Genomic DNA, 15222 nt, shown 5'->3' on the forward strand with positions numbered 1-15222 from the left:
GATCTTCGTGTGTGTGTGTGTAAGAGTGTGTGTGTGTGTGTGTGTGTGTGTGTGTGTATAAAGATTTATGCTGCCCACTGTTACAACCAACCACAAATACAAAACACTTTTTGCGTTTTATCAACAAATAATATTGTTAACATATTTAGCCAACAAAACAGTTCAAATATGAAGTGAAAACGAAAGTATAATGGTTATTATGAAAAATATAAATGAATAAATACATTATTACACAGCAGACATTAAGTGTAAACCAGCTGTCAAACAAATGGCGAATAGCCCATGCAGAGAACCGTCAGCACATTTTACATTAACACTTACACACACACACACTCCCTCTCTGACACAAACACCTGACGTCGTGTGTTAAATACAAACAAATAATATTCATTCACTATTGCAATGTCATGACATTCTATAATTCACACAATCCATATCAAGAACAGACAACCAACGCAGCACCAATCTCCTTAAGCACTTGTGTGTTGCTTTAATTGGTCTTTTAATTAGCCTGATGTTTTGAAGCGTTGGGGTCTGAAGCTCTTCCAGGGGCGTAGCTCTTCAGTTGTTGGTAGAAGCCCGCGTTGGGGCAGACTGACGGCCTGGCGTGCTTCACCTGTCCCAACGCCTCTTCGAATGACAGTCCTTCGCGGAGCATCAGGTAGCCAATCACGATGGAGGTGGAGCGTGAGACGCCAGCATTGCAGTGCACCAGTACCACGCCCAGCTGCAGACAGCACAGGGGGAGAGGGGGGAACACCAAGGCACACATTCTGTTAAGGTAGAGGATACATCCATCATTCAATTATTCAGGAAAATAATGAATACATAAGGAACGCAGAGATTCAGTCTCAACCGTTTCACTTCCACACAACACAATCGTCTTTCAAGCAAAGAGTGTGAGCGAGCGAGAGAGAGAGCGAGGGAGAGACAAGAGTGAGACTGGGGATTGAAACAAGGGAAAAAGACAAATTGCTAATCAAATATGGCGACAACATGAAAGGAGAATGCAGAGGATGCTGAAAGTAAAATTGTTGAGCTTGTGCAGAGAGCAAGAGGCATCCAAAGAGAGAGAGAGCCCTTGCGGGCGAGCGAGAGAGATAAGGATGGAGATAGAGAGAGATAGCTGTGTCGATTGTACCTTGGCCCTGGCTAGGTCTATGAACGATGAGCAGTCCACCAGATAGGAGGTGATTGGAGTGTCTGGAACATCCAGTATGTTCACCGTTTTGTAGGTCAACTGGTCTGGGAACAGATTCCCTACACCATACGCCACATTCAGCACATGGGATACCTGGGAGAGCGAGAGAAGAGAGAGAGAGATGGAGAAAATAATTATAATATATAAACATCTAATGTGAGTGTGTGATGTCCCAATGTGCTTGTAAATGGCATTGCATGGTGTGTTGGTGTGATTGTACAGTACATTATGAATGTGGCCATTGCTGTGCATGTTATTATTATTGTTATTATTATTATCATGTCATTTTCCTGTTCCCTTTAGCTTTTGCTTATGCAAATGTATCATGATTACTTTCTCATGCAAATAAGTGCCCTGAATTGAATCACAAAAATACCCAAATGCCAAAGAATGATGCCCGTTTTTATTGAGCCACTTCTTTGTTCATTCTGTTCCAGAGAGTCTGAGTACTTTGTTTTTGTCAATGCTGTGTTTGCGCTGACCTTCAAATTAATGTTGTTCTACATTGCAGGATTAATACTGTTTTTATTACTGTTTGTAGGTGGAATTTATTTTAGTTTCCTATATTGTACTTTTTCAGATTATCTTTCGTAAATGTCCTCCTTCTGTTCTGTCCCTATATATGCCTTGTTGGATGAAATGGAGAGTTACATACAACCAAAAACCTTGTAAATAAAATGTCTAAACTAAAGCCGCTATACTTCAGCTTAGGATGAGACCTTGGAGTGACAAATACAGGACAAAAGAGCAGGGACAGAATGACAGAAAGAGGAGACTAGAGGTCTGCAGAGATAAAGGACAACTACACAATTATCCTGATATAATAATGTGGGCGTCCAACCCTCTACCTCCCCTACAAATAGGGTGTGTGTGTACGATTGAACTTCCTAAAGGCCCAAAACAGACCTCATTATAAACTGGACCCTGCCTCTGTCTGCATTCACTAACATGCTGCTGAAGGCTGGGTCATCTGCCAGCCCTACCCCCTCCTCCAGTGCCTGTTAAGCACTTGGCTCTTCTTGACTTCCTTCGCCGAGACAGTAAGAGGGCAATTTCTATCTCGTTTCCGTTTATCGCTTCTCCGTGATTGCATGTGCAGTGACAGAAGCGAGCCCGGGAGCGACCATTAAACGCAAGCCGGTGTAGCGAGTATGTGATATGAGTCTGATATACCCCCCCCTGCTGGAGACAAAGTGGAATTACATGTGCGACTGGATTCTCCGTTTAACGTCCTACGGTTGAACCGCCATTTAAACGCTCCCCAAATGAACAAGGTTTCCTCGTTTAATTCAACCCATAACCAGTGGGTTGAACAATTAGCAGAGCATGTAAGCAACCATTGATGCCCGCCCCCCCACCCTCCTTCTTTAATCTGGATATATAGAGTACCAACCTTATATCTCTGCAGTGTGTCAATGTCATGGGCCACATCCTGGGAGGCTGAAAGAGGGAAGAGATAACTAGGTTTGAATACCCCCATGGGAGACAAGGCGAGCAGAACATCTCATTACTATGGTAAATCCAATTGTCCACCACTGCCTCCACGTTGACACAGACTGAACAGGAGGCTTGATACAATGATCTCTCTCACACACACACACACACACACACACACACACACACACACACACACACACACACACACACACACACACACACACACACACACACACACACACACACACACACACACACCTCTAAACCCAGATTTGGAACATCTTCACAAACAGAGTAGGCTCGTAGCAGCACAATGACATGTACTTATGATCCTATAGCTATCACTAAAATTTGTTAGATGAAATTGCACTGTCAAATTTAAACATTTGAACTGCAGGGTTTTCAAGTTTGTTATTAACACAACGTACCATTAGGGAACATTATCTTGGTTGAGCAAGAAAACATTAACGATACATGATTTTGTTATTTTCTTTTTCTTTCATGAAGAAAGAAAAGCTGATTACACATATGACGACGGACTATTACATTAAGAAAAACAATGGAGAGGACGAATGGAAGAATAAAATATACCACACATAAAATCACCAGCTAGGTTTGCTATTCCGATTCAAAATTAAGAAAAGAAAATATGAATAATCCGGTCTAGCTCAAATTGTAGAGATTCCCACTGGGGCCACAGAGGAATTCAATGGACTGCATTCGCAAAGCCGCCAAATTACATCAATTTCAATCTTATTCCAGAAAAACTTACATTCTCTTGGATAAATATTCTTTGATGGCTCTGGTGGAGGCTGTATCAAAGTAAGCATACTTTCATAATAATTTCAAAATATTCACGTCCTGACTTGGTAGTGGTGCTACCAATGAAGTGGTTTGAACTGTGGACTGGTTTGAACTGGGATTTGAATAGCTGGGCCGTTCAAATCACAAAAGCCTTAAGGTTTGCCACCCGGGCAAACATTAAACCATAATTCCTCCAGCAGTTTAGAATAGTTAAGAAAGCAGAAGCCTAAGTTGCTTATTACTTCGGCCCATCTGTTTGTCTCTCTGTATGGGAAAATATGTAAAATAGCTGTGGGTGGTTTGTCTTGATGACCTTGTAAATTATCGTATGAGGACAAATTTACTTCTGTGTTCATCTTGATTATCTGGATATTATTCTTTAGTTTGAGGTCATGAGAAAAATAAGCATTGAGATGGTTGTGGACTACATAGTATCAAAAGTATCTATTCTGTAAAAAAAGACTGAGAGCTGAAAATATAGGGGTTTGAATACACAATGATTTGAAAAAGATACAGTAAGTTTAACTTCAAGGGAAGTTTCAGACAAAAAAATAGAAGGTGACAGAAGGAAATTAATCAACTTCTGAAGCAGCGCAGACATAAGGAACCAAGGGAGACAAGGCAACATCATAAAAATAGGACATGAGTACATGTCAACAATAGTATTGTGCATAAAATGTTCCACTGGGTTTCTTTCCTGGTCTTTGAAGGCTCAAAACTTTCTTAAACCATTGTTGGAGAAGAGGGTAACAAGAACTGAACACTGAAGTTATAATTGCAATATAAGGCATTGGATTTAGAGCATCGACTTCCTAAACTCGTAAGCTAAAGATGAAGCTATGCTTTCTATTCAGATCTAAATCTTGCTTTTCAATCCAAGAATTACTTGGTGTGTGCAAACTTCTTGCACATTGTTGGTCTACTTTACATCAATGTGTCAGCCTAACGTCTACAGATGCTCGATACGGTAAACCATTGTGCTTTACGTTTGAACTGGCTGTAATTATGTGACAACTGTACACTGTAATGTACTCTGAAGCTCAGTTGCCGACCGTTCTGCTTGGAACCTTCTTCAGAGCAACGGGAAATTAACAGACTTTATTTCCTTTTGTTAATTTGCATCAATCCTGTAGGATATGGAGCTCGAGAATATTGGTCAATGTGACCTGAAATTATTTGACTTAAAAATATTATATAAAGCCTAACAAACAAAAAGGCACAACAAAATATGCTTGTATATGCCCTAATTCTAACCTTGCATACCAATAGAAAAGTCAGGTGTCAAAAATAGGTCACGGGACGTTCAAAGTGCATTTAAACACCAATGTTAGCGCTGAAGTCATGGCATGTTGTGGTCGTATCCTAGTTTCAGCGAGGTCAAGGGGATTTTAAAAGGTCTGTCAGCTCCCATATGAGTCACGGATGACCTGGCCTACAGGTGGAGTAGGTGCAAGCATTTAAATTGTGGCTGGGCCACGTTAATCATGAAGACAGGATGCAGTTTATTTATCCCAAGTGGGAAATGTGGGTGTCATAGCTGTAGTAAAGCACAGTAATAAGAATACAAATGTTGTGAATTCTGGGTAGTTGTGAGTGGTGCCAATTATTTAAGATTAAAATATGGTCATATTCATTCAGTTTAAAGTAACAGATCAGCCCTTGATGTCGGCCAGCGCAGCATGTGCACATTTTCAATTATTGTTAATTAATTCCTTTAGCAATTCAATTCAATTCAATGCTAATTGCTGGGGAATGGGACAGGCCGACGGCTTTACTAAACCAACCGGCCATTCTGTAATTCTCTCGAACTCACAGATGGCCAGACCGCCCCTGAGCAAGGGTGATGCTATCACAGCCAAAAGGTTCTGGGTTTGATCCCCAAAGTCCACGGCCAACCTTTAGGGCTCCGTCATCAAGATGCATAACTCCTAACCCCTCCTGAGGCCTGTATCATTCTGCATCCATTGCTGAGTGGCTTTGGATGGAAACGTTTCAAATGATGAGCACTTGCAAACAGATAAGCACGGCGATTGTACCAAAGTGTAATGTTCTGATAGTGCTCCTGCTTCTGCTCTGGTTTGACAGATCAACCAGTGTAATGCGTGTCTCAGATGTGAAATTAAGGAACATTTGTTATTACGATAAGCTGATCCATTTCCACTGCTAAAGCACGCCACTGAAAATGGCCTAACTAAGCCCCTATACAATTCAACCGTTGTGTTGGCTTTGCAAGGCCTCCTGCAAAACCAACAGACTCCAATGAGGTTGCTGCTCCATAGGTACAGCAGGATACTACTAAAAACTGGCTAACCAATTAAAGGTATGCATAATATTTCAAAATTAGAAAGGCTAAAACGACTTCACCTGTGTTATATATTTTGTTAGGTTGTGTACATTATAACATTATCACATTGTTTCCAACAATCCTCAAACCCAGAGAAATACAGTTTGATAACTTACATTTGGTTGCATGCCAATGGTGTCATATCCCCTTTGCCCCCTACCTTCCGGGGAAACACGGTATTCTAGCAGAGATCAAATTAATTGATATGACATTTCCATATCGATCTGGCTTACTACGATGTGCTTCTTTGAAAAGTGGCTCATGTCAGCCACTAAGGAGATACACTTTGCCCACACTGTCCGACAGAATGACGCCATCCATCTATAGTGTTTCCCTAACATTACAATTTGTTTACTTTATTTAAACTTTTATTTAAAATGTGTCAAATCTTATTTCATTGTAAAGCAGTGAAGTGCAACACATTTCTGCGCTCTCTCCAACACATTGACAATGGACCGTATGTGGCTTTTCATTAAAAATACCAAAAAATGAATTGAATGCACCGTCTAAAACTTGTGAACTCTTGTGTTTGTTTTTAGGCACTTCGTTTTGTGCAGAAAAAAATTCTGAGATAGCAACTTCTGGAAGACATGAATGTATTCCCCTCCAAAAGAGGTGGGGAAAGGGAAATCTTTTCTAAATTAATTATTTAATTTATGATAATATAAAAAATCTAGGTGGACACTCCTACTTGCGATGACTAAAGGGCTTTTTATGGTTCCACGTTCCCGCAACGCAAGGGGGTTACGGACCACTTACGTCCTTGCGTACCCTCCTTGCGTCCACCGCAAGGGCTGGACGTAAGTAAACATAGTATTTGAGTTCCAGAAAACATGTTTTTGAAGCTGTTTGCTGGAAATAGCTTTTAGGAAAAAAGAATCTTGCTCGTTTGGTAACTGTAGGCGGGGTACTTTCAGAAATGCATAGCTCACTCAAAAAATCATGTACAGACTTTTTTCAAAGTTTGTATGCGTGTGCGAGCACCAGAGACCCAAAACAACACCCCAAATCCCAGGAAAAGTGTTGTTTTCATAATATGTCCCCTTTAAGACACAGGAAAAGGCAGATCTGTAAACGACTCACAATGGCTCAGCCTTTCTTTATAGGTCCATGGGCTCATCACACTCACACCTGGTGGTATAATAATAGGGGGCCTTTACAAGAAGCAGTAGCACAAGCCAATTAGTTACGTTATAGGAAGACCTAAAAAGTTACCTAGTAGAAGAAAAGGTCTAACCACGCCCACTTGAAGGTCTAGACTTTTGTCTTCAACAAAGCCAAAGCCTGTAGGCTCATCTTCAATGTCCTGGACCTCGCAGGTCCCTCCGTCCCCCCTCCTCTCCTCATGGCGCCGTCCTGTGATGGTGGTGACGTGAGTGACCTGCTTCTTCAGACGACTTTTGGAGAATCCTTCGATCTCCTGAGCAAAGGACTGCATCTAAAGCACAGAAGAGAATACAAACCGGGTTATGCTGATGCATGACTATATATAGCAGAGCATTTGGCTCTCTTAATCCAATGTTTTGACAGATATAGCGAACTGCTCATAATAACATCATCAATATATGTATATATATATATATAACAGACCCACCTGGTCTCTTTGTTTTTAAATATGCTTTGATTCAAAACGTAGTTGGTTGCCTCACAGTTTTGTTGTTAAAATCGTTTAAACAGAACACACTTCATTAGGCAATCGCCAAGATCGCCATAACAGGCGTTACTCGTCCATTGTCGGAAGGAAGCGACGACATTATGCTGCTGCGTTCAAGTACTGTCCGTACAATATGTGCAGGAGCAATTTGAGAAATGGCCAGAGATGTTATCGTTGTGTTCAGGCCCCTTGCTGACAGTCTACAAGCACAACACGACCAAAGGTTATTGGTTCCACCCTCAATTCCCTTAGCAGTCTTATGGAATGTTGCCAATCCATATTCACACCTTAATTATTATTATTATTATTATTATTATTATTATTATTATTATTATTATTATTATTATTATTATTATTATGTGTAAATATAAATACACTTTTTAATTTAACTATTTTAAATCTTATTATCCAACATCTTACACTTCTTGTAGCTTGTTATCTTCTTTTATTTTTAACATGTTTGAGAAAGTATTTATTTATTTATTATTCATAGTCGAGTGAAAGATATATAGGGGAGAGTGGGGTAAGATTTTTTACTAATGTTATCCTCTAGGCAAGGATAAATAAGACGGAAGTAAAATTTAAACATCTACCTTTATTTCAGGATGTCCCGTCAATCAAATGATGTCCCGTCAATCAAATGATAACAATGCATCTTTGAAGTTTGGGCAAATTGAGCCATCTGGGGGTAAATTGACAAATTTACTTTTTCAAGTTGAATGCATTTTCCTTTTACAAATAGTCATTTATTTTCCTAAGGTAACTTTAAATAATATAAAACCCAAACCAATTAAGGGTATTTTTCAGCACCCTTTAATATTTGCAAAACATTTTCATACATCATCTGCATTTCAATGACTATTCAACATTCCACCCATCAAGGTTGCATCTAACAAGATACTGTAAAATATGAAAAGACGAATAATTTGTGTAATGCTACAATGACATATCACCTTATACTTTAGAGACTTAACTTAACTTCAGTGCATCATGGTGGGGTAAATTGAACGACTGGCTCATTTTACCCCACTTTCCCCAATATATATTTATATATACACGTCTATATATTTTTCAAGTCAGAATTCTGAGAATAAAGTCAGAATTCCGAGAATGATGTCAGAATCATGATTTTATTATCAGAATTCTGATTTTACACTCAAAACTCTATTACGTGGCCCTAATCCTCTCCAGGGACCCGCTCGAACACGCAAAAAGTTCCTTGCATCCGACTTCTTCAGTCAGCCCTTGGCTCACGTCCACGTACACAGTGACTCTTACCAGGTTCCTTACAGGTAGTGGAATGTCCCCTCTTCAGCTTGTGAGATTTAGCCTGTGAGAATAAAGTCAAAACTCTGACTTTATTCCAAGAATTCTGATTTTATCTCCTAATTCTGACGTTATTCTCAGAATTCAGACTTTAAACTCAGACCTCAAAAGATATTCACATGTGGCGCTGATTAAGGATATGATATCTTGCTCAGGGACACCTCGACGTTAGAATGAACTAAGCAAAGCATTAGCACCTTTATTAAACATACATGAATTGTATTATTTGTAAACAATGAGATCAATCATATATTTATATATAAATGTATGTATTGACTAACTTTGTGTTTTGAACTCTTACCTGTACAAACAAAAAGTACTCTACTATACAAATTTGACTATACTGACATGGACATGCAAATTTGCATCGGATGTATACGACTCCAACTGATAGCAATGGGAATCTCATAACATCATAGGACAGATGAGTTGATAATTGACCAACTATTGCATAGTATTTAGTTCCACATTCACAGTATTTGCTACCACTTCCCTCAACCTGGGCGCAGCACCGAGTTCGTGAGCGGTACTCGAACGCATCTCCGGCGGTACTCGAACGCACCTCGGGCTGGTAGATTCATCCTCCGGCTTTGCAGGGAAAATAACCTCACTGAGAAAACCAGGACATCTCCTCTCGTCTCTCAGGAAAGAAAAAAAACACAGGCAGCTTTGGGAGACGGTGGGGTGGAGCACAGGAAGCCGTTGTCACCGAATATCCGAACATGGGCGCTAACTGATCACTACAGTACACGGATTTTCGCTTCAAACCACCCAACAGTCACAGCACAGATTTGGAAGAGAATCGGACTCCATAAGGGGATCGGACTCGAGGAGCAAGATGTCTCGGGGAGTGATCCAGCCCAGCCAGCAGAAGCTGGCCGAAAAACTCACCATCCTCAACGACCGAGGCATCGGGATGTTGACCCGGGTTTACAATATTAAAAAGGTTAGGAAAGTCAGTCTCGGCTGCATCCACCACATTTTGCGGATAAATTAAAGCCAGACACGGACCAGTAACACCGACACGTTAATGCAGATATGTTGCATGGTGGGCTAACGTGTGTGTATGCCAGCGGCCGTCACGTACACGTTAGCCCACCATTATCTCAATGTGTTCATATGTTTTTAATACAGGAATCATCTGGAAAGACGTGGTCAGTCTTGATCCTATCCTGTCGGCGTTCCGCAGTTAGCCCGTGGGACGCTGTTAGCTCGGTTAGCTTGCGGTAGACAGTGGTTTAGGGGAGGAATGCTAATGGACCATCCCTGTTACAGCAGTGGAGCATATACAAGCTACTTTAATCCAAACCCGTAAAATAACCCAGTCAATTAACAAACAGTGATCGTTATTATTTGTTATTGTTCGTTTCCAGTTCTGAATTAAATCGAAGTCTGTTATCCATCGAGGCCTCTTGGCAGGCAGGCGTTCCCTAGAAATGGCGACCGGCCGCTGGGCTAAGCTAACGTAGCGTCGGGCGTCGTCCCGGGGCTCCGGAGAACCGTCCTCCTCTCACTCGATGGGGTCTGATATAGTGATTTCAGGGTTTCTCACGATCATGTGAGCACGTTTGGGGGCTTTTCTATGAATGCAAACTGGAATTGGAAAAGCGTGGCGATGCAGTGTAGATCATTTGTGTGTGCATCCATAGGGAAAATAGATCAAGGTCTTTATCTGACAGGAGGGATGGGATGCCCTACTTAACCAGGCTCTGTCCAGTAGTGTCTGCAGCCTGCACTTGAACGTAGTTCTGTAGTTCGAATTTGATGCACATATTGGCATATGCATCTTTTTCTTAAACGATATGCCTAATGTCCTTATATGAAGGACATTATATGAATGGCACATATCACAGCGAGCTACTGTGGAGGGACTGTGTGAGCTTTTGTTTACTAAATAGTCTAGTGAGGAATGAGTGTAGCATACAAGCACAAAGGACATAAGCCCATCTCTGAAAGCCCCTTTCTGTTCTCTGTCTCTATTTGAATATCGTTGTAGTATACTGTTCACCATTTAATACAGTCAGCATTAGGTTTAAGATAGTCACTTATTCCCATATTTTGTACACTCGTTATGCTCTTCTTTGGTTTCTTCGATCCTTCCTTTGCTTATGGCTGTATACCATCGTCATCCCATGTTATCATTCCATGGTTAGGCCTTTTAATGTCTTGAGTTATTTTTAATTTTTTTAACTTATCAAAATGATTCATAACAGTAGTTAAAATAAAAAAGTTAAAATAATCTGCTCAAATTGGAAAGCTTTTAATGGCTCTTCCTGGTTTCCATAATCAGCGCTGATTTCAATCTAAAGCTTGATTTTTCTATACTTATCATGTTAGCTCAGCCAGGATTTACTTACTCCTAGAGCTGACCTAAATATTTGAAAAAGCTAAATATATCAGCTGTTAAATATTGTATTTTAATTCAATATATTAAACAATGTTACCGCTCACAAACCAGGCTGAAAATGGATAGAAGTTAACCAGTATTCATTTATATCAATTGATACTAAATTCATTTATACAACTGTATTTCCTAATATATAGTTTCATAATGGAATCATTTTCTGAAATGAAAAGATGAATTGTTTAATGTTAACGTACAAAAAGGCTTTGCATGAACAGTGCAGCTGACCCATATTGTATGACTAACTTTCAACACAGTTAGTGGTTATATATTTTTTTATATTTTATAATTATCTCTATTAGTTTCCCTTTTGTCGCCCTAAGACAATTAAAAGATTGAGTTATCCGCCGACAGTAATATATAGGCTGACATTTATGTATATTTACCTACGAGTATTCAAGGCACTGGTACCTTTGCTGGCAATTTTCTGGAGCTACATGTCAAGATAAACAAAAATACATTGGCTGTTTATTTATATATTTTTGGGCTTAACCTTTAACTGGCATTTTACATAAAAAAAATTTGCTTCTGCTTTATTTCTCTAACCTATAGCCTAACCTTTCCCATTACCCTCAACACTCATTGAGCTGGCTATATGTTGTTTAAATTAAGCATTTAAGCAAGTCAGCATAGTTATCCACATTATATTAATGTAAGATTATTCATATTATTAAAATTACCGTACATGGCAAAGTAATTCTTATTCTGAGAGACATGATGTCACATTTCCTATGAAACTGAAATGTCATTCAATTGCATGCAATCATGCATTAACATCACAATTACAAATAAAATGTATTGCATTACTACTATTAGCAGCGCTATTATTGTTTTTCCATTGTGTAGCAAATGAAAACCTGAAGGATCAATACAGCTCCTTACTCATTTTACTTGCGCCTAAATATCCTTTTTTACTTGGTATCTTATTGGCATTGAATTGTTAGACTGTGCAGATTGAGGAACATAACCAGAGATATGAATTAATGAGACTTGGGGAAAAATAGCATAACATGATGATGTACAGAGATAGTTTCGATCTTTCTTTGCAAATGGGCGATATTTAACTTGGACGTAACAGTTTCCTGTCATCGTAATGCAATCTGGAAGGTCTTTGAGGTTAACTTGACAGTTTACTGTACGTAGGTTTGTATATGCCTACAGAGTCCTTCCCATTATGGATAAATGGGAAACCCATTCAAAGAGGTTTTGAGAAAATACTAAAAAAGAAGCTGCTGAGGCAGCATTATCTCTGAAGAACACATTATTGCTGTTTTAGTTTTTGATTGGTTCAAGTGAGTGCTAAGCTTGCAGCCATACACAAATTGGAGCATGTAATCACATGGCCCTAATCAGGAGCCAATCAGAAACGTTTATTTAAAACAATAAAATGGGCCTATGGATGGTGCAAGTTTTCCATGTTTTCTATTCTTCCAATATTGTTGGGGAACATGGATGCAAATGATTAGTAATTTGATGAAAAGTGGGTAAATTGATGAAAGTGGGTCTTAAAAACAGACCATTGAACCACAATCTATAGGGTAGTTTACCAGTTGGTCTGAACATTGGAGAAATTACCGCATTCTGGCAGGATTTTGTCTGATACCACCAGTACCTGATTGTTTAATAAATAACCAATCTGTGTTTACTATAGATACAGTTTGATCAAGTCTGTTGTCTATTAGTTTGACTCAATGTTTACGTTTGGAAGAATAGGAACAGTAACTTTACCAGCAGGAAAAAATGGATAATGGTAAAATAGACAATTGCAGCAAATTTACCTGATCTTGCAGTTTTATGTTCCAAATGTGCATCCAGTACCCAGTTTTGCTATCACTACTTCCATCACATTCCAACTGCTGAAAGGCTTAACCTTGTAAATAGTAGTGAGTAGAACAGCAGTTACTAAGCAACAGCCGTAGATAATAATTTGGGCCTGGGAATGCATGTTGCAGTTATGGGCACATTAAATACAATTTAGATTATAGTCCATTCATTAGTATTAGAAAAAAGTTGCCGAAGTAATTCATAAAGTGTTCCATCTCAAATATAAATCAAAAATGTGAATTTGAAAAACAAGTACACAACTGCAGGTGTTTCAGTTTAGATTGTGTTATTTACAGAGCATGTTGATTTGATTTGTGGAATGTCATCTTATCAATGAGTGCAGCTGTCAAAATACCTGTGTGTGTTTGTGTGTGTGTATGTTTGTGTGTGAATTTACTAAAAGGCTAGTGGTTTGTCAAGGCAGGCTCGTTGTTTTGATTTCTTCTCTTCTTCTCTCCGTTCCAATGCTTTCCCCTTCTCCTATGCAGCAAGGACAAGTTTGGAAGGTTTGCAAAGTTTATCACCTTCCACTGATAAACCCCGCCCCCTCTTTCCATAACCTCCCCACCTCACCTCACGCCTTCGTACCTTCCTCCTGTAGTCTTCCTGGATACCTCTACTGGTCTGTTCCCCTTCTCCTTTTGGCTCCTCTACACTTCCCAGTCCGGGACACCAAAAGCAGGCTTTAAACCCAGTCCCCCTTGGGTTGAACAATTCCCATTGAATGCAGGAGATTTCAATTATAAGTCTTTATGTCATTATTTAATGACAAATTCAAATATATGTTAACATAGGAATTATTCATCATAATAACATTACATATTACTATTTTGAACAATACTCAAAAGGCAAAGCCTACTTAATGTTTGCTTTTAGATGGATTTGTTTTTATAACAAAGCTAAATCATACAAATGAAAGGTAAGTTCAACTCGAAAATCATATTTTGTAAAGCAGATTCACATTCTTGTTAAACCTTACAAAAATACACTTATTTCTTTCCTGAATTTATCTTAGTTAAATAGATTTACAGAATCAGAATCCGCTGTTTAGCAAAGCGTTAATAAGCTTGTCCTATTTGTATTATTAACTTCTGTATCACTTTCAGGCAATGTGGAAACTATAGACTAGCTCTTCCATTCCACTTCTTGTGGGCCATACAATAGAGGTGAAATTGGTCATCATACCATAAAACAAATATGGGTGTTGATGGAAAATCAAGACCGTTTAGTGCCAGTATTAATCATCAACTCTCAGTTTTTGCTATATTAATAGGGAATTTATTTGGATTAATTTACTATTTAAAATACACAAAAGGTCTATCAAAAAGATCATTTGTTCAAAATCAACAACTTTATGATCAGAACAAGGAGCTCATAATGGGGTCTTCTTACATTTGGTTTATCTAATTGGATACATCGAAGATGTCAAAAAAAATAAACCAAAGTGACTCATCTAAAAATTGACCTTGGCATTTTGCTAATCCTATCTGTGCCAGACTGGAATGAAGAAAACGATGGTGGAGCCAAGTATCAGGTCGGTTGTGGTATCCAGGATGGAAAATCCCCCTCCCTCCCCTTCAGCTTGTTCTCAACCTATCCCCATGTTCCATCCCACTTTTCACAGCCTCCCTCCTTCCTTCCAGCCATCCGCCACCCGGACCCCACCCCAAGCTAGCAAGTCTTTAGCTTTCACTACTAACCACTGACATGGTTAACAATACCAGTTAGGAGTGCATGCCTTGGAGTTCAGATATAGGGTTAGATAGTTGGCTCACAAGCAAATCAGCTCAATAACTAACTTCTGTGAATTGGTTCTTTAATATTTATTCTGTGGACGGTGTTTGTTATTTCCTGACAGTTTCCGAAGGCAAGTCTCTGGGTAATGATGCTAGTGTGGAAGTTAGTATTAGGACACCAACGTAGCATTGTTTTAGGGAAGTAGTGATTCCCTGTGCTTTAAAATACCCTCTAGGTAGAACGTGTTCCGTGATTCCTACAGCTTTTGGTTTAAGCTAGTCTAAAAAGCAGACTATTAATGCTAACTCACTTGGCATTAAAAGTCCAATGGATTTGGATTTAAGTGAATTTGTACAGAATGGATCAACGAAACAAGATGGGACTTAATTTCCAACCTTTGTTATTGTTGTTGGGCCTACATTTATGCCATTTTCTGCTTGTGTAATATTACGTGATCCTCTTGTCTCCGTGTGATAGCTTATCAGCCCCTG

The 15222-nt window shown here is 39.3% G+C and overlaps 2 protein-coding genes across 2 annotated transcripts in view; one reads left to right on the plus strand and one right to left on the minus strand.

Moving 5' to 3' along the window:
- Nucleotides 1–276: 276 nt before the first annotated feature.
- Nucleotides 277–7516, minus strand: LOC307091799 (dual specificity protein phosphatase 19-like). The gene is made up of 5 exons (XM_079758613.1): nt 7381–7516; nt 7002–7224; nt 2595–2641; nt 1142–1294; nt 277–727 (listed from the first exon to the last, which is right to left on the minus strand). The coding sequence occupies exons 2-5, from the start codon at nt 7222–7224 to the stop codon at nt 503–505; spliced, it is 648 nt and encodes a 215-aa protein (XP_079614739.1). The 5' UTR covers nt 7381–7516; the 3' UTR covers nt 277–502.
- Nucleotides 7517–9344: 1828 nt separating this feature from the next.
- The window catches only part of nckap1 (NCK-associated protein 1), a 29923-nt gene continuing 24045 nt past the window's right edge, over nt 9345–15222 (plus strand). The window contains exon 1 of the mRNA XM_079729176.1: nt 9345–9712. Coding sequence (XP_079585302.1) covers nt 9605–9712 — 108 coding nt within the window. The 5' untranslated portion in view covers nt 9345–9604. The remainder of the gene's footprint in view (nt 9713–15222) is intronic.

This window comes from Pollachius pollachius, assembly GCF_949987615.1.
Source record: "Pollachius pollachius genome assembly, chromosome: 2".
Classification (NCBI taxonomy): Eukaryota; Metazoa; Chordata; class Actinopteri; order Gadiformes; family Gadidae; genus Pollachius; species Pollachius pollachius.

Excerpts from the sequence above, each read along its gene's own strand:
- LOC307091799 (XM_079758613.1), bottom strand. The coding sequence starts at position 7,224 with ATGCAGTCCTTTGCTCAGGAGATCGAAGGATTCTCCAAAAGTCGTCTG. Across the intron at positions 2,642-7,001 it reads TAGACCTTTTCTTCTACTAG|CCTCCCAGGATGTGGCCCAT; the intron begins GTAACTTTTTAG and ends TCCCTCTTTCAG. Across the intron at positions 1,295-2,594 it reads ACACACTGCAGAGATATAAG|GTATCCCATGTGCTGAATGT; the intron begins GTTGGTACTCTA and ends TCGCTCTCCCAG.